The sequence below is a fragment of the Globicephala melas genome, chromosome 12 (genome assembly GCF_963455315.2).
Source record: "Globicephala melas chromosome 12, mGloMel1.2, whole genome shotgun sequence".
Lineage (NCBI taxonomy): Eukaryota > Metazoa > Chordata > Mammalia > Artiodactyla > Delphinidae > Globicephala > Globicephala melas.
Window position 1 is genome coordinate 26,114,059 of NC_083325.1, and position 15,410 is coordinate 26,129,468.

The window sequence follows — 15,410 nt, forward strand, 5'->3', positions numbered from 1 at the left end:
AGCCCAGGGCGGCGGCCTGGGGACCAGCACCACCGACCGTGTCAGAGAAGCCGCACGAGGCGGAGGTCGGGGGACTGCGGAAGCGCGTAGCAGTCCACAGCGTCTCGTACTAGCGACACTTCCGCCCGCACGAGTCCTTCCGGGGTGAGGGTCACCATGGCAGCGGCGTTGGCCCGGCTCGGACTCCGCTCTGTCAAGCAGGTTCGGGTTCAATTCTGCCCTTTCGAGAAGAACGTGGAGTCGACAAGGTACGAGGGGGAAGGAGTGCGGACGCGAGGGGCGCGCCTTCCTCCCGCCGGGGGTCTAGCCCCCTCCGCCGGCCGCTCACGCCGTTTTCTCACCGCAGGACCTTCCTCCAGGCCGTGAGCAGCGAGAAAGTTCGCTGCACCAACCTCAACTGCTCGGTGATAGCGGACGTGAGACACGACGGCTCCGAGCCCTGCGTGGACGTGCTGTTCGGTGGGTCTGGTTGGGAGTCGGGAGGGAGTCGCTAGATCTCGGCGCTGGCCCCGCCGTCCTCCCGGTGCCTTACTCGTTTGTTTCTTCCCCAGGAGACGGGCATCGCCTGATTATGCGCGGCGCGCACCTCACCGCCCAGGAAATGCTTACTGCCTTCGCCTCCCACATCCAGGCCAGGGCTGCGGCGGGAAGCGGGGACAAGCCGGGCGCCAGTACCGGGCGCTGACAGCGCGGAAGAGACCAACAAGCAGGTTTTCACCTAAGACTGCTAAGGACACATCTAAGAAGAGCTTGACTTAATTACTCAAATCACTGTCTAGAAGACCACAGAGCGCAAAAGAGAAAAGAAAGAGCCCTGTGACTACAAATCCAACCAGTGTTTCTGGGACGAGACAAGATGGGGAGGGGTCTGGACAAATTTGAATTTTATTTCACTTTCTTCACCATCACTCACTGCTTAACCCTTTTGAATTTGGCTTCTTCCAACACTACTCAAGGTACCTCTTAACTCTTATTAGAAATGCTGTTATCTCAGTCCTCATTTTTCCATTTCAGTAGTACCCGCCACTCTTAATTCCCTCCCTTGTGTAACTTCTTTTCCACTCAGGTCCTTTTTCTTCTTTTAACCATAAAGGCATACTACTCTCCTTCTTTCTCTTCTCTCTTTTATTTTTGGGGCATCTCATATTCTGTCATGACTTGAACTACTCTCTTGGGTTAAACGCTACATTTCTGTTTGGCTCTAATCTCAGATTCTGTGCTATAGTCAGGGTACTTACTACCAATTTTTTCCAAATTCCACCAACACTCTTTGTCTAACCCTAACCCGATAATCTTACATACTCTCTAAAGTTGACCCTTGAACAATGCAGGTTTGAATTGCAGAGGTCCTTTTACATGCCTGTTTTTCAAATAAATACATAGTACAAGTACTACACGATCTGTGGTTGTTTGAATCTGCGGTTGTGGAACTGTGGGTGCTGACTGTAAAGTTATCCCCCCATTCTTAACTCTGTGGAGCGGTTGGGCCCCTAACGCCCATCCCCACCCCCATTGTTTAAGGGTCATCTGTACTTGCCTCCTCCCCTGACTTCCTCATTCCTTTAAAAGGCACTTCATCTGCTCAGCCACTTGAGCTGGAAACCACAGCATTATCTCTGGTTCTGCCCGCTCCCTGAATATCCAGTCAGTAAGTTCATAATATTCTGTCTTAAACAAAAGCTCCTGAAATGTTCTCTACATTTCCATTCACTCTCCTGTATTATTGTTGCATTCTCCCACCTGGTCTCCTTTTTGCTAACCGTTTTTGCTGCTGCTTACTTTTATCTTTCCAAAGCATATCATTGGTTTTATTATTACAACTTGTTTCAGAGAACAGTGCCTAAAGTCCTTTTTAGGCACCCTGCCTAAAGTTTTTCATACTAGGTTACCACCCATTAATGTGGATCATGAAGTGAATTTAGGGGGTCAAATCAGCCTTTTAAAAACAAATAGAATAAAAAGTATCAGTAGATGGCACATGGACTGGGAAGTATTCTTTAAGAAACTTGTTTTAAGCGTATCATGAATATAGATATAGGTATTATATAAAGTATGTGTATGTGTGTCTATCTGCATGTACTTGGTTGCAGTATAGAATTATTTCTTACTGCAGGTTGTAGGAAAAAATAGCCACTGGTTTAGAGAAAAACTTCAGAATATTCAGCTAGGCAATCAAGAATCTCTGGACACTGGCTGCTGTGTACTTCACCAAATATATTTCCTCCTACCCCATTACTGCTTCTCTCTTAAGACGGTGATATCTTCAAAGGACTGGTTTTCCCCCTCTCCCTTAAAGGAAAGAAAACTATCAGGAGACAGTATAGTGTAGTAAAAAGCCAGAATGCCTGGGATTGAAATCCTAGGTTTTCCCTTAAGTAGCTATGTAACTTTGGACACATTACTTAGTCTCTCAGTGCCTGTTTCTTCATTCGTAAAATGGGGATAATAGTACCTACCTCATAGAACTGTTGAGAGATTAAATGAATTGATATCTGGGACTTCCCTGGTGGTCCAGTGGTTAAGACTCTGCTCTTCCACTGCAGGGGGCACGGGTTCAATACCTGGTCAGAGAACTAAGATCCCTGCATGCAGCGTGGCCAAAGATCAATCAATCAATCAATAAACTGATATCTGTAAACTGCCTAGAATATTGAGTGAGCACAGCATAGCATCTAAGAGGCTGTGTGTTATAGGCCTCTTCATTGACGAAAGGATACAACCTAGATTTGAGTTCTTCAGGTCCATGGTTAACTGGCTATTATCCTTGGCCAGATTAACTACTCATCTGTAAAAACAGGGATGGTTCAAACACTGCTGTAAACACGGATTGAGTGCTGGCACTGTGCTTATAGATTTTGAACTTGAGGTTGGGGCTGTTTTCTCTGTGTCCCCCGCACCTTGCATAGTGCCTGATAAAGAGTGTGCAATAAACTTTTGTTGAATTTACCAGTATTTAGCATCAACCTTGTGACTTCAACTGATTAGTACTGAGATACAAAGATGAATGGTGAAACTCAGGTGTGTATACTAAGTGCTACAATATATTGAATAGGTGTGGACCAGGTGCAGTGGTAGCAAGAAAGGACTGACCATTGGGTTTGGTCAGAAGGTGATTGTTAAATGAGTAAAAAGTCTACCAGTGGAGGGTGGGGCCAGAAGTCAGATTATAGTGAAAGAAGAAGTGGGTGTGCAGCATAAAGTAGTAGTTTTGTATAATTAGAGTTTGGATGGGAGGTGTGATTATAGCTAGACTAGCATAAGGGTGTGGAGTAGGGTTTTTTTAGAGGATGATAGAGATTTGTACTTTATGAAAACACCTTTTATGCTGAGCTGTTGGAGAGAAGTAACTATGAATCTAAGTTGCATTTCTTTTTTCTTTTTTTTTTTTTTTTTTGCGGTACGCGGGCCTCTCACTGTTGTGGCCTCTCCCGTTGCGGAGCACAGGCTCCGGACGTGCAAGCTCAGCAGCCATGGCTCACGGGCCTAGCCGCTCTGCCGCATGTGGGATCTTCCCGGACCGGGGCACGAACTCGTATCCCCTGCATCGGCAGGCGGACTCTCAACCACTGCGCCACCAGGGAAGCCCTAAGTTGTATTTCTGAACCATCATCAAATGTAATCTTGGCTCTTCTAGGACAACATCAGGTGCAGATGCTACCTCTTTCCTACAGCCTTCCCTGACCTGGACATAAGCAATCTTTCCTCTAAGCGCCTTTGCTTCCTGGGTTGTAGAAAAGGAAAAAGAAAAAAAAGTACAGCTACCACCATTATGGTCCTTTTAGGGTTTATCTAGATAAGGAATCCTAGACTGAGTGGAGGTATGACATCTAAAATCACAGGTCCTCTTGGATCCACTCCATTTCACTAGGAAAGAAGGCATAGGTGTGGACAATATGATTCAGATACACCTGGGTTCCAGGGTAGCCGCTTCCTGGCTCTGTAGCCAGGGCCAAGTTACTTTAACTTTCTAGGCCACGGTTTTCAGGCACCTGATTGGGGCGATATGGGGAGCGGTTAAATGTAAAACACTTAGGACAGCGTCTCATGCTCTTAATATACAGTAGTTATTAAAAGAAAAAAAAAAGACAAATGTGATTGGTTTTTCCTACTAGCCTGTCAACTGCGTGAGAACGCCGAATAAACGGCGATCCAGTGGACGCGGCCCAGAGGGCCGACCCCAGGGACCAGCCCTACGCCACGCCGCGCTGTTTTGCTGTGGGGTTTAACCTGACGTGGAGGGGCGGGACTTCCTGCGGAAGCAGAGGGGGAGGTACGGGCCGGTGGGTGCGGCTGACACATCAGTGGTGTTCCAGGCGCTGCGCGCGAGCCCAGGAGGCGAGCAGGGACCCGGGCTTTGTGGCCATCTCTCCGGGTCCCCACGACGCCGATTTCCGTGCAAGGATGGCTCGGGGCGAGCGGCGGCGCCGCGGAGCGCCGGCAGACGGAGCGCGGACCGCTGAGAGGGCGGCTCGGGGCGGCCCCGCGCGACGGGAAGGCCGGGGCGGCAGGCCCCGGGGCGCGGCTGCGGGAGCCGCTCTGGCCGTCGTGGTCCTGTCTCTGGCCCTGGGCCTGTCGGGATGCTGGCTGCTGGCATGGCACCGTGCGCGGCGGGCTGTCACGCTGCACTCCGCGCCCCCGGCGTTGCCTCCCGACTCTTCCAGCCCCGCCGTGGCCCCGGACCTCTTCTGGGGCACCTACCGTCCTCACGTTTACTTCGGCATGAAGACCCGCAGTCCGCAGCCCCTCCTCACCGGTAACCTGGACGCGGGGCGGGCAGGCAGGCGGGCACTTAATCTGAGCGCCCCAGCTTCGCGCCAGATCAAGGGTGGTGAGGAGTGGATCAGGAGAGTTATTAAGAGGGATGACCCTGAAGTTCTCGGCGACCCAGAGGGACAGGTCCCCTGCTCTCTCTTTGACTTACCTGGCCATTCTACCCCCAGGACTGATGTGGGCGCAGCAAGGCACCACCCCGGGGACCCCTAAGCTCAGGCACACGTGTGAGCAGGGGGACGGCGTGGGTCCCTATGGCTGGGAGTTCCACGACGGTCTCTCCTTCGGGCGGCAACACATCCAGGATGGGGCCTTAAGGCTCACCACTGAGTTCGTCAAGAGGCCTGGGGGTCAACACGGAGGGAACTGGAGCTGGAGAGTGACTGTAGAGCCTCAGGTCAGGGCCCTCAGGACACCCTTCCCCTAGCCCAGACTTCCTCCACCCTTCCTTTGCTGCGTGCAAATGCAGGATAAAGTGGGGGTTAATAGCAGGGGCTCTGAGCCTGGCTGCCTGGTTTGAATCTGCTGCCTGCCTTAAACACTTGCCTGTATGACCATCTCTTTTTACTATCTCTAAGCCTTGGTTTTCTTGTCTGTAAAATGGAAATAAAAAAGTACCTAACTCACAGAATTGTAAGAATTAAAGGAAATAATACGTAGAGTTCTTAGCATAGTACATGGGACAAAAGTACTATTATTTCCCAGAGAACCCTGTGCAGAGCTCTTTATCTCATCCCACTGGTGCTTACTTTCAGTGACCCTCAACACTGCTAGATGTATGTTGTTTACTATGTTGCTCTCACCTGGTGTCCCTTTCCCTAAGGCTGATTCTCAGGGGAGAGACTGCTAACCTAATGCTGTGTTTTTATGTCCTCATTGGTCTCCCAGGCCTCAGGTACCTCTGCTCTCCCTTTGGTGTCCTTGTTCTTCTATGTGGTAACAGATGGCAAAGAAGTCCTAGTGCCAGAGGTTGGAGCTAAGGGGCAGTTGAAGTTCATCAGTGGACACACCAGTGAACTTGGTGACTTCCGCTTTACACTTATGCCACCAACCAGTCCAGGAGATACAGCCCCCAAGTATGGCAGGTAACTGGGGGAAGAGAGTGTGGGGTGGTGGTATGGATGCTGACTTAGCCTGATTTCCATCTCCCCCATTCTACCCTCTTTTCACCATGTTCCCTGCATTGCCAAGACTCTCCCATCCTGACTCCTGATCACCTCATGTTTTCGCTTTATAATCCCCACCACTTCCTCCTGAGTAATATTTCCTGTTTATCTTTTTCCTTTCAAGCTACAATGTCTTCTGGTCCTCCAACCCAGGACTTCCCTTGCTGACAGAGATGGTGAAGAGCCGCCTAAATAACTGGTTTCAGCATCGGCCCCCAGGGGCTTCCCCTGAACGCTACCTCGGCTTGCCAGGATCTCTGAAGTGGGAGGACAGAGGCCCAAGTGGGCAAGGACAGGGACAAGGGCAATTTTTGATACAACAGGTGACACTGAAAGTCCCCTTTTCTGTGGAGTTGGTGTTTGAATCAGGCAGTGCCCAGGCAGGAGGAAGCCAAGCCCTAGAGCAGCTGGCAGGCAGCCTGCTGACCCAGGCCCTGGAAAGCCATGCTGAAGCCTTTAGAGAGCGCTTTGAGAAGACCTTCCGGCTGAAGGAGAAGGGCCTGAGCCCTGAGGAGCAGGCTTTGGGTCAGGTTGCCCTCAGTGGTCTTCTTGGTGGTATTGGCTACTTCTATGGACAGGGTCTGGTGTTGCCAGACATGGAGGTTGAGGGGTCTAAGCAGAAGGTGGACCCAGTCCTCTTTCCACCTGTTCCTCTTTTCACAGCAGTGCCCTCCCGGTCATTCTTCCCGCGAGGTTTCCTGTGGGACGAGGGCTTTCACCAGCTGGTGATCCAACGGTGGGATCCCCGGCTCACCCGGGAGGCCATAGGCCACTGGCTGGGGCTGCTAAATGCTGACGGCTGGATTGGGCGGGAGCAGGTGCTGGGGGATGAGGCCAGAGCCCGGGTGCCCTCAGAGTTCCTGGTGCAACGGACAGCCCACGCCAACCCCCCAACTCTGCTTTTGCCTATAGCCCACATGCTAGAGGGTGGTGACCCTGCCGACTACGCCTTCCTCCACAGGGCCTTCCCCCGCCTGCGTGCCTGGTTCTCCTGGCTTCATCAGAGCCAGGCAGGGCCAGTGCCACTGTCTTACCGCTGGCGGGGCCGGGACCCAGCCTTGCCAACCCTACTGAACCCCAAGACGCTGCCTTCAGGGTTGGATGACTATCCCCGGGCTTCACACCCTTCATCCACTGAGCGGCACCTGGACCTGCGGTGCTGGGTGGCACTGGGTGCCCGTGTGCTGATGCGGCTAGCGGAGCGGCTGGGAGAGGCTGAGGCAGCTGCAGAGCTGGGCCCACTGGCTGCCTCCCTGGAAGCAGAGGAGAGCCTGGATGAGCTGCATTGGGCCCCAGAGCTAGGAGTTTTTGCAGACTTTGGGAATCACACAAAAGCAGTGCAGCTGAAGCCTAGACCCCCTCAGGGCCTGGTGCGAGTGGTGGGCCGGCCCAACCCTCGCTTACAGTATGTGGATGCCTTGGGCTATGTCAGTCTTTTCCCCTTCCTGCTGAGGCTACTGGACCCCAACTCATCCCGCCTTGGACCCCTGCTGGATGTTGTAGCTGATAGCCGCCAGCTCTGGAGCCCCTTTGGTTTGCGCTCCCTTGCAGCAACCAGCCCCTTTTACAGCCAGCGCAATTCAGAGCATGATCCTCCCTACTGGCGAGGTGCTGTGTGGCTCAATGTCAACTACCTGGCATTGGGGGCTCTTCACTACTATGGGCATCTGAAGGGTCCCTACCAGGCCCGTGCTGCCAAGCTCCACAGAGAGCTCCGTACCAATCTGGTGAGCAATGTGAGGCGGCAGTACCAGGCCACGGGCTTCCTGTGGGAGCAATACAGTGACCAGGATGGGCGAGGCATGGGCTGCCGCCCTTTCCAGGGCTGGACCAGCCTTGTCCTACTGGCCATGGCTGAAGACTATTGAAGGGGGAACATGGGAGGGGAGCCAGGCCCCTTATGCCACTCTGGAGTCGAGGGACAAGGTCTCTCACTTCTGCCCCTAGCCCTCAAGTACCAGTGCTTCAAACCCTCCTCAGCTCATCTCAGGTGTCTCCTTACTGACATCCCACATAGCCCTGGAGTGAATGTGAATTCAGAGTCTATTTTTATAAATAAATGGGAAAGCCATGTCAAACTCTATTGCTTTTGCCAACTTTGCCTTACCAAGAGGTCTTAGCTCAGTCCAGGCCTTAGGGCTGCCTGCTGTCCTTCAGAGTAGGTGGATTGGAGGTCCCCTCCAATCAAGTGCAATGCAGTAAGTTGAGCACTAGTCCACCCAAATCCACAAGCAGCTGGTTCACATCTCTTTAATGAGATCAAAGGCTCCTGTGTATGTCTTAGGAGATAGAGCTAGCACAGTCCTCCAAACACTGCCCTTCTCCTCAGGACTCCAGCCCTTTCAGACCGATTCTAGGAGGGCAGGGAGAGGCCGAGGAGAACTCAGGGAGTTGGGAGCAGGGCTGTTTCTGGTGGGCAAGTAAACCACCCACCCTCCCCAAATTGCTTATGGGATGTCCCCTTCATTGGAAGCCAGCCCCAAAGGAGACCTGGGGTACAGGATCTAGGGGCCGTGCACAGGGGACTGGTCCTCCACATCTGGTGGGGTGGCACTAGCCCTAGCCTCCTTGACTGGCTCCCCCTCACTGGAGTCAGGACAAGGGCAGAGCTCAATACCTGAGTCCCCAGTCAAGCGGCGATAGCGGCAGAAGGGTGGTGTGGGGGCAGGGCTCACCCCTGCCCCAGGCTCACCCTCCTGATGAGGAGGGTCACTCTGGTGGGAGGAAACATCTTCCACATTTGTTCCCTCTTGGTGGGCAGGGCAGCTAGAAGCAGAGGAGCAGCAGGTGCATTCACTGGAAGCAGTCGAGGGGCAGCCTGAGGCTGCAGTGTAAGGAGGTGGCGGTGTGCCTGGGCGGTGAACCACATCCTCATAGGCTGGGGGTTTGAAGGTGCTGAGGAGGCCTGCAGGAGAGAATGGCATGGTTGGTGGAAGGCAACAAGGCGGGGGGGGGGTGGTCTCTTTCCTGTTAGCAAAAAGTGTGCTTTGAAATGTTTGAAAAGGGAGTGTGGGATGAATCAGGGTCCTGTTTTGGGAGGGACCACTGGTAGTGAGCCCAGAGCCTCAAGTCACTCACGAAGATCAAGCAGTGAACCGGGAGGGACAGGGCCAGCCCCATGGCATGCCCCGTGGTAGGCCAACAAGTTGATCTCACGCTGCCGCTGCTGTTGCTGCAGCCGGAGTTTAGCTCGTCGATGGCGGAAGGCACAACAGCAGCTAAAGAGAATGAGGACAGTCCAGAGCAGCCAGAACCCTGCAGGAAGTGAGGAGGGAGAGTCTTAGATACCTCCCAGGCAGAGAAGGGTCCTTGAAGGCTGAGGTCCAAAGGCGGGTGGGCAGAAGGACCCAAGAAGAGCCCTCTTGAAGACTCACACCAGAGCTCATAGTAGTAGGTGCAGCAGCCAGTCTCCCCGCAGCAGTGACCACTCTCACAGAGGTAAGGCTGGTTGTTCACTCCTGGGCACAGCTCTCGAAGCTGGGAGCAAGGAGGCACTTAGAACCAAGGGAGGTTCCAGCCCAAGGCACTGTCCATCCCCAGCCCCTGCATACACATACACAATCCCACCCTGTGAACCAAGTTTAGCTCATAGAAATCTATGGGGAGAGGGAAGAGTGATGCTGAGAGGAGTGTTCAAATATCTGAAGGGCTGCCAGCATGGAAGAGGATTTGGAATAGCAAGAATCAGTCTAGAGACCAAGATTAAGATGCAAGGTGTGGACATACAAAGAGGCAGATTTCAGCTCTGCATATAAGAGACTTCTCTCATACTCAGGTCTGGCTCCCCAGGGTGTTTTCTGTTAAGGGAGTATTTTGGCAGAAGCCAGAAGACAGTTTGAGCTATCTCAAAGTCTCAGACAATGGGTAAGGAGTTTAAGGTAATTCCTAAAGCTGTTTTCATCATCATTCCCCATGGTCTGCCAATCCCCACTCCCAAGCTGGATCTTTCCACCCCTGGGTCTCAGGCTTCCCAGGGTAGAGGAGGGTCAGTGTGAGACCCAGAGCAGGGCTCCCAACCAGATGGGATTGCTGCGGATGCTAACGGATGGCATCCAAGGCGCGAGTCTGGGTTCCAGCTCTTCTCCAAATTGCTCCCTCAAGAGTAGACGCTGCCAGACTCGGTTGTGACAATAGGCACACAGAAAAACATCACAAATAACAGTTGCAAAACAGAGGGAGCCTCCCTGGGGCCTCGCTATGCCTCTGGTCACTGGAGAGCCACTGCAAGCTTCCACTGCAGCCACGGGATGGGGGTCTATGAAGCTGCAGGCACAAGTCAACTGCATCTACAGTACATTACAAAGTTTAGACAAAGGGTGCAAGGAACATATCTAGGAACTTCGCAGTACCTTTGTCTCCGTGAGTTCCTCCCCCACCCCCCAAAAGGCAGGGACAAGGAAAGGGGAACGAGAAATAAATGGCTGTCGTGATAGGCTTTTGGAGCTGTTGGGATACCTGCTGTTGCGGCACCCGAAGTGCCCCCCAGTCCTCCTCGCTGCCGTTCCCGCCGCTGGCCCGAGCCATGCCTCTGCCTACAGCCCCCTGAAGACCACAGTCTCCTCTACCGCCAGCCACCCCGCCCCTGCCACTTCTGCCGCCACCGCCATGGTCCCTGCCCAGCCCATCTTCGCTGCCTCCACCATCACTTCGCAACCGGACCTTCCATCCAGCCAGAGCTCTGCCAACTAGCACCCAGGTTGTTCCGTCCTACCAATCCACATCACCCTCCGACACACGGGCCAATAGGAAAGATCACAGGCTTCTCCCTGTGACCAATCTACAGCAGCGCCTCCGCCACTCTCCCAGACAACAAGAGCTTGCACAGACAAAGAGTGGGGTAAGGTTCGACCCATGGCCCTGACTGACAGTGACAACAGCCAATATGGACAACAGAACGGGTTTGCGTTATCAACCAATGAACGGCCGTCCAGAACAGCAAAGTTCCCGCTGATTGGCTTGAGTCCTATTTTCCAGATGACGCCAAACGCTTAACCACGCCAGGAAGAGGCAGGGTCACAAATGTCGGCTGGAGTCTGGGCGGGGGCTGGCTACTGTTCTTGGGCCTGGTGGACGTTTCCCAGGCCTCGACGCAAGCTCCGGTGGGGGCAAGATGTGTGTACGCGGAATTGGCCTACCCATACCCCATTACCCCAGTTCTGTACAAGTCAAGGCACTGGATGAAATTTAATAGGGTGGGGAAGACACTGAAAACCGGGGACAGAGGAGAAGGCACAGAGTCCAGATTGGGTGAGGGCCTTAAGAAGCCAGAAGTGGGGATCCGGGGCCCTCAGGCCCACCGAGCCGCATCTGCAGGTTGATGCGGTAGCACTGAAGGCTGCAGAGTGCCTGGCCTGTGCGGGAGCAGGCATAGCGGCGCGGATGTGGACAGCCGGGGACAGAGCACCGAGGCGCAGGGGCAGATGGGGACGGCCGCTGAGACACCGGCGCGGGGGCGGGGACGCCAGGTGGGAAGGAAAGGGTGGAACCTTGTGCCCCGCTGCTGTAGCGCACCATGGGGGCCGGGGCCGCGGCCCGCCCTCCACGCCTCTCGCCCCGCGCGGCCCCTCGGCCTCCCCGCCCGCTGGGCGCCACAGTCTTGGTGAGGCGCTCAATAGTCTGGTTCTTGTGCTCCTCCGCCCGCCGAGCCGCCTGCAGCCGCCTCTTCCGTGCCCGCTCCTCACGCTTCAACAGCATCTCCTCGGTGAGAGCGGGGGCTGGGCACCCCCCGGCCACAGGTAGTGACAGAATCGGGGAAGGCTGACTTCGAGCCTTCTGCAGCAGAGCTCGCTAGGGAGAGACGGAAGAGATGTCAAAACAGAGAAGTGACGTCTGCCTGAACGGGGGAAGGGGAAGATGGGACATGGAAAGCAGGGTCTTGAGGAGAACAGGCCTTGAGAGAAGGGGTGAAATGAGCACCCTCTCCAGGAGCCCTTAATACTGCCTCCTCTCAGGTCTCCAGACTTCCAGCTTTAGATCCTTGACTCTCAAGGGGAAAAGTATTAGTAATGTTACCTCCCTGCCTTGTGTACCAAAACTCTGTACCAGCTCTCTGGAGGCTTTTTTGTTGTTGTTTTAAATCTTTTAATATCAATGGATAGCATCAATTGGATAACTGCTCAAGCCAAAAACTAACAGTTATCCTTGATTCCTCTCCTTCCCCCAACAAGTGTCTGTTTCCTAAATATATCCAGAATCCATCTGATTTTCTCCATCTCTACCATTCCACCTTGGTTCAAGCCACCACCATCTCTTACCTACTTCAACAGCTTCCTACTTGGTCTTGCTTCTATCCCTTACCACCACTAAGAAACCAAAGAAATCTACTGAAATATAAATCAAATACATTACTTCTCTGTAAACACCCTTTTGTGGTAGTCACACTTATTCTTCTCCTTGACCATGATTAGGCATGTTCCGCTCTCAGGGTCTTTGCCCCTGCTGGTCTCTCTGCCGGGTAAGCTCCTCTGGTATTGTAAATGTTATCTCTTTAGAGAGGTCTTTCCAGACTACCCTATCTAATGTTGTTTCTTTTCTACTTCTTTCTATTTCATCACCCTATTTTTGTTATAAACCTTACAGTTTTTCGAAATTATTTACTGCACAAGAATACCAGCTCCATAAGAACGGAAACCTTGTCTGTCTTTTCTCCACTGCTGATATCCCTGCTGCCTAGCAAAGTTCTTGGGACATGGAAAGTTCTCAATATAAATTTGGCAAGCAAATAAAGAATGAACTAACTTACCTGTCGAGCAGTGAGCAGCCGTTCATTGATCTCCTTCTTGAGATCTCCATTGTCATCCAGCTCCCCCTTCTCCAAGGCATCCAGCCACCTTTGTTCTTCCTCTTCCTCCTGACCCCCTAAGGCCCCGGACAAGTCCCGAAGTGGGGAGGGGGACAGATTACTGTCTTCATCTGGAAAGGAAAGTTGGAGAGCTAAAAGTGGAATTGTTCAGAGGGGGAACCCTAATTTGGCCAAGTTAATACTGGGACACGCAAAATTCTCACCTTCCTCAGAACGAACCCTCTTCCCTTAACCAAGTATAATGAGAAACCCAGTTTCCCCACCTCCAGACCCTTCTCACCCAGCCAGGCACGGTACTGCTCAAGGGGGACTCCTTCCACAGGTTCCTCTTCATTGTCCACAACCATAAGGGGAGAGGGTGAGCGAGGACCCTCAGGGATCACAGTGAAGGTAGGAACACTGCGGAGAAGCAACCACTCTGTAAGCTGAGCAATTGTCTCCTCCTGCTCAGTACATCCAGCCTTCCCTACACCCTCTTGGGTTCTTGCTGCTTTAACCTGGGCCCTGAAATCACAGCGTCCATTCTCTGTCTTCTGAAAAGCGCAGCCAGCTTCTGCTTCTATCTCTACCTGCTCCTGAAGTCCCCCAAGTAAAACCTCGGCTCTCTTGGCCTCACCTTTTGGTGCCCAGGACCTGCCCGCCCAACTTGATTTTGAGTTTGAGCTGGGGCTTGGCAGGAGACGGCTGCGTGGGCCCAGCCTCCTCTTCCTGGTAGTGTTTCTTCTTGTGTTTCTTCTTGTGCTTCTTGTGCTTTTTCTTGTGCACTCCGTGGCCGTGGGCACTCGCCAAACTCAACTCCAGGGCTTCCCCTGCAGAAGGAGAGTCTGTCAACGGTGTACATCAGGAGCAGGTCAGGGAAATCCCAGAAGAACCCAATACCCCTGAGGGGTCCTACTCTTCCCGCGGTATTCGCTGTTACCATAACAACAGCCCCGCCTTTCTCCTTCCCACCTGTGGCGAAGTACCCAAGAAGCTCGGAGGAGCAAGAAAGGGACTCCTTTTCTGCGAAGGCCTAAGTTGCTTTATCGATCCGCGCTTACCCGGCTCAGGGGCCTCCATAGCCCCAGAGGTGCTCCCGCGCCGCCACAGCTTACTCATGGGGTCCTGCAAGGAAAAGAGGCTGAAAATAGTCGGAACACAAGCAGACATACCTTTTCCGCCCCACGGAACAACTTATCCCAGCAAATAGCCGGGCACTTCCGGTGCGTAGCAACCATGCTTGTGCGGGGCAAGCTTTGCGGTTTAAAAAAATCCTCCGGGAGAAACAACGCCCCTTCCAACAAGGGTTCCGGGCTCTTTGAGACCGGGAGCGGTCAGAGGGCCACGGCTTTCTGCGGGCTCCGCATCCACGCAATCGAGGTCAGAACTCAGCGCGGGCAATTCAATTATTATTACACTCAAGCGTGATGAACGTATATTGCAGACCAAATTCGGGGCTAGGCTATGAGAATACAAAGATGAATATGAACACTTCTCTCTGCCTTTGAGGAGCTTACAATTTGGTGGAGTACGTAAGAAACTGTATTGCCGGCAAAATGGCAGAAGGGCTTACTTAACAGCACAAGTGCCCTACCAGCAGGGCAAATGACATTTAAGCCTAAATTCTATATCATTAGAGAAATGGATAAATGAATTATGGTGCATCTATCCAATCTGGAACACAAAAGCTAAGAGCTGATAAGTAATTGATAAGATTGACATGGAATTTATATCCAAGTTGGTAGTAGCATTGGAAACAATCTAAGTGTGCCTCTAAAGAAAAACCAAAATAATTTGGTACAGGGATTTGATACATCCATACAGTGGGAAGCTATGCTGCCATTAAAAGAAATGAGGCCCCAGAAGGCTACCCAAGAAACTGGTGGCAGCAATTCCAATGGATAGTTGGGAGAACGAGGGTGAAGGGAGACTTATTCTTAATAATATACCCTTTTGTGCCTATTGTACTTTGTCTAAAACATGTATGTTTTACCTAATTAAAAAAAAAGGAACAGGGCTTCCCTGGTGGCGCAGTGGTTGAGAGTCCGCCTGCCGAGGCAGGGGACACGGGTTCGTGCCCCGGTCCGGGAAGATCCCACATGCCGCGGAGCGGCTTGGCCCGTGAGCCATGGCCGCTGAGCCTGAGCGTCCGGAGCCTGGGCTCCACAACGGGAGAGGCCACAACAGTGAGAGGCCCGCGTACCGCAAAAAAAAAAAAAAAAAAAAAAAAAAAAAAAGGAACAAGGTAGATCTGTATGTGCTGACATATGAAATAGGAAAGGCAAGTTTCAAGATGAGGTGATCTCATTTATTTTTTAATTTTTTTAAATTAATTAATTGGTTTATTTTTGGCTACACTGGGTCTTCGTCGCTGCCCAAGGGCTTTCCCTAGTTGCGGAGCGTGGACTCTAGGCACGCGGGCTTCAGTAGTTGTGGCATGCAGGCTCAGTAATTGTGGCGCCCCGGCTTAGTTGCTCTGCAGCATGTGGGATCTTCTGGGACCAGGAGTCAGACTTGTGACCCCTGCATTGGCAGGCGGATTCTTAACAACTGCGCCACCAAGGAAGTCCTGCGGTGATCCCATTTAAAAAGGCATAATATGCTACTACATTCACAGAGAAAACATTAAGGAATGTATACTACACCATTAACGGTGATTATCTTTGGAAGCTGGGGTTGGGGAAATTTCACTA

At 52.6% G+C, this 15,410-nt stretch overlaps 4 protein-coding genes across 4 annotated transcripts; 2 read left to right on the plus strand and 2 right to left on the minus strand.

Annotated features, from left to right (window-relative positions):
* Positions 1-116: 116 nt before the first annotated feature.
* On the plus strand, positions 117-1,977 carry MRPL53 (mitochondrial ribosomal protein L53). Its single transcript, XM_030877650.2, has 3 exons — positions 117-248; positions 347-459; positions 552-1,977. The coding sequence occupies exons 1-3, from the start codon at positions 157-159 to the stop codon at positions 683-685; spliced, it is 339 nt and encodes a 112-aa protein (XP_030733510.1). The 5' UTR covers positions 117-156; the 3' UTR covers positions 686-1,977.
* A 2,292-nt stretch (positions 1,978-4,269) lies between these two features.
* On the plus strand, positions 4,270-8,008 carry MOGS (mannosyl-oligosaccharide glucosidase). The gene is made up of 4 exons (XM_030877638.2): positions 4,270-4,753; positions 4,941-5,167; positions 5,659-5,855; positions 6,061-8,008. The coding sequence occupies exons 1-4, from the start codon at positions 4,402-4,404 to the stop codon at positions 7,802-7,804; spliced, it is 2,520 nt and encodes an 839-aa protein (XP_030733498.1). The 5' UTR covers positions 4,270-4,401; the 3' UTR covers positions 7,805-8,008.
* Positions 8,009-8,172: 164 nt separating this feature from the next.
* On the minus strand, positions 8,173-10,968 carry WBP1 (WW domain binding protein 1). The gene is made up of 4 exons (XM_030877640.2): positions 10,392-10,968; positions 9,311-9,413; positions 9,015-9,191; positions 8,173-8,841 (listed from the first exon to the last, which is right to left on the minus strand). The coding sequence occupies exons 1-4, from the start codon at positions 10,458-10,460 to the stop codon at positions 8,441-8,443; spliced, it is 750 nt and encodes a 249-aa protein (XP_030733500.1). The 5' UTR covers positions 10,461-10,968; the 3' UTR covers positions 8,173-8,440.
* A 138-nt stretch (positions 10,969-11,106) lies between these two features.
* Positions 11,107-13,902, minus strand: INO80B (INO80 complex subunit B). Its single transcript, XM_030877639.3, has 5 exons — positions 13,779-13,902; positions 13,355-13,547; positions 13,019-13,137; positions 12,679-12,848; positions 11,107-11,723 (listed from the first exon to the last, which is right to left on the minus strand). The coding sequence occupies exons 1-5, from the start codon at positions 13,885-13,887 to the stop codon at positions 11,193-11,195; spliced, it is 1,122 nt and encodes a 373-aa protein (XP_030733499.1). The 5' UTR covers positions 13,888-13,902; the 3' UTR covers positions 11,107-11,192.
* Positions 13,903-15,410: the final 1,508 nt, after the last annotated feature.

Bases quoted from the DNA above. Each gene is read 5' to 3' on its own strand.
- MRPL53 (XM_030877650.2), top strand. From the start codon at position 157: ATGGCAGCGGCGTTGGCCCGGCTCGGACTCCGCTCTGTCAAGCAGGTT. The intron at 249-346 runs GTACGAGGGGGA...TTCTCACCGCAG, and splicing joins AAGAACGTGGAGTCGACAAG to GACCTTCCTCCAGGCCGTGA. The intron at 460-551 runs GTGGGTCTGGTT...TTTCTTCCCCAG, and splicing joins CTGCGTGGACGTGCTGTTCG to GAGACGGGCATCGCCTGATT.
- MOGS (XM_030877638.2), top strand. From the start codon at position 4,402: ATGGCTCGGGGCGAGCGGCGGCGCCGCGGAGCGCCGGCAGACGGAGCG. The intron at 4,754-4,940 runs GTAACCTGGACG...TTCTACCCCCAG, and splicing joins TCCGCAGCCCCTCCTCACCG to GACTGATGTGGGCGCAGCAA. The intron at 5,168-5,658 runs GTCAGGGCCCTC...TTGGTCTCCCAG, and splicing joins GAGTGACTGTAGAGCCTCAG to GCCTCAGGTACCTCTGCTCT.
- WBP1 (XM_030877640.2), bottom strand. From the start codon at position 10,460: ATGGCTCGGGCCAGCGGCGGGAACGGCAGCGAGGAGGACTGGGGGGCA. The intron at 9,414-10,391 runs GTATCCCAACAG...CCTTGCTCCCAG, and splicing joins TTCGGGTGCCGCAACAGCAG to CTTCGAGAGCTGTGCCCAGG. The intron at 9,192-9,310 runs GTGAGTCTTCAA...CACTTCCTGCAG, and splicing joins CTACTACTATGAGCTCTGGT to GGTTCTGGCTGCTCTGGACT.
- INO80B (XM_030877639.3), bottom strand. From the start codon at position 13,887: ATGTCTGCTTGTGTTCCGACTATTTTCAGCCTCTTTTCCTTGCAGGAC. The intron at 13,138-13,354 runs GTGAGGCCAAGA...GCTTCTCCGCAG, and splicing joins CAGGTCCTGGGCACCAAAAG to TGTTCCTACCTTCACTGTGA. The intron at 12,849-13,018 runs GTGAGAAGGGTC...TTTCCTTTCCAG, and splicing joins GCAGTACCGTGCCTGGCTGG to ATGAAGACAGTAATCTGTCC.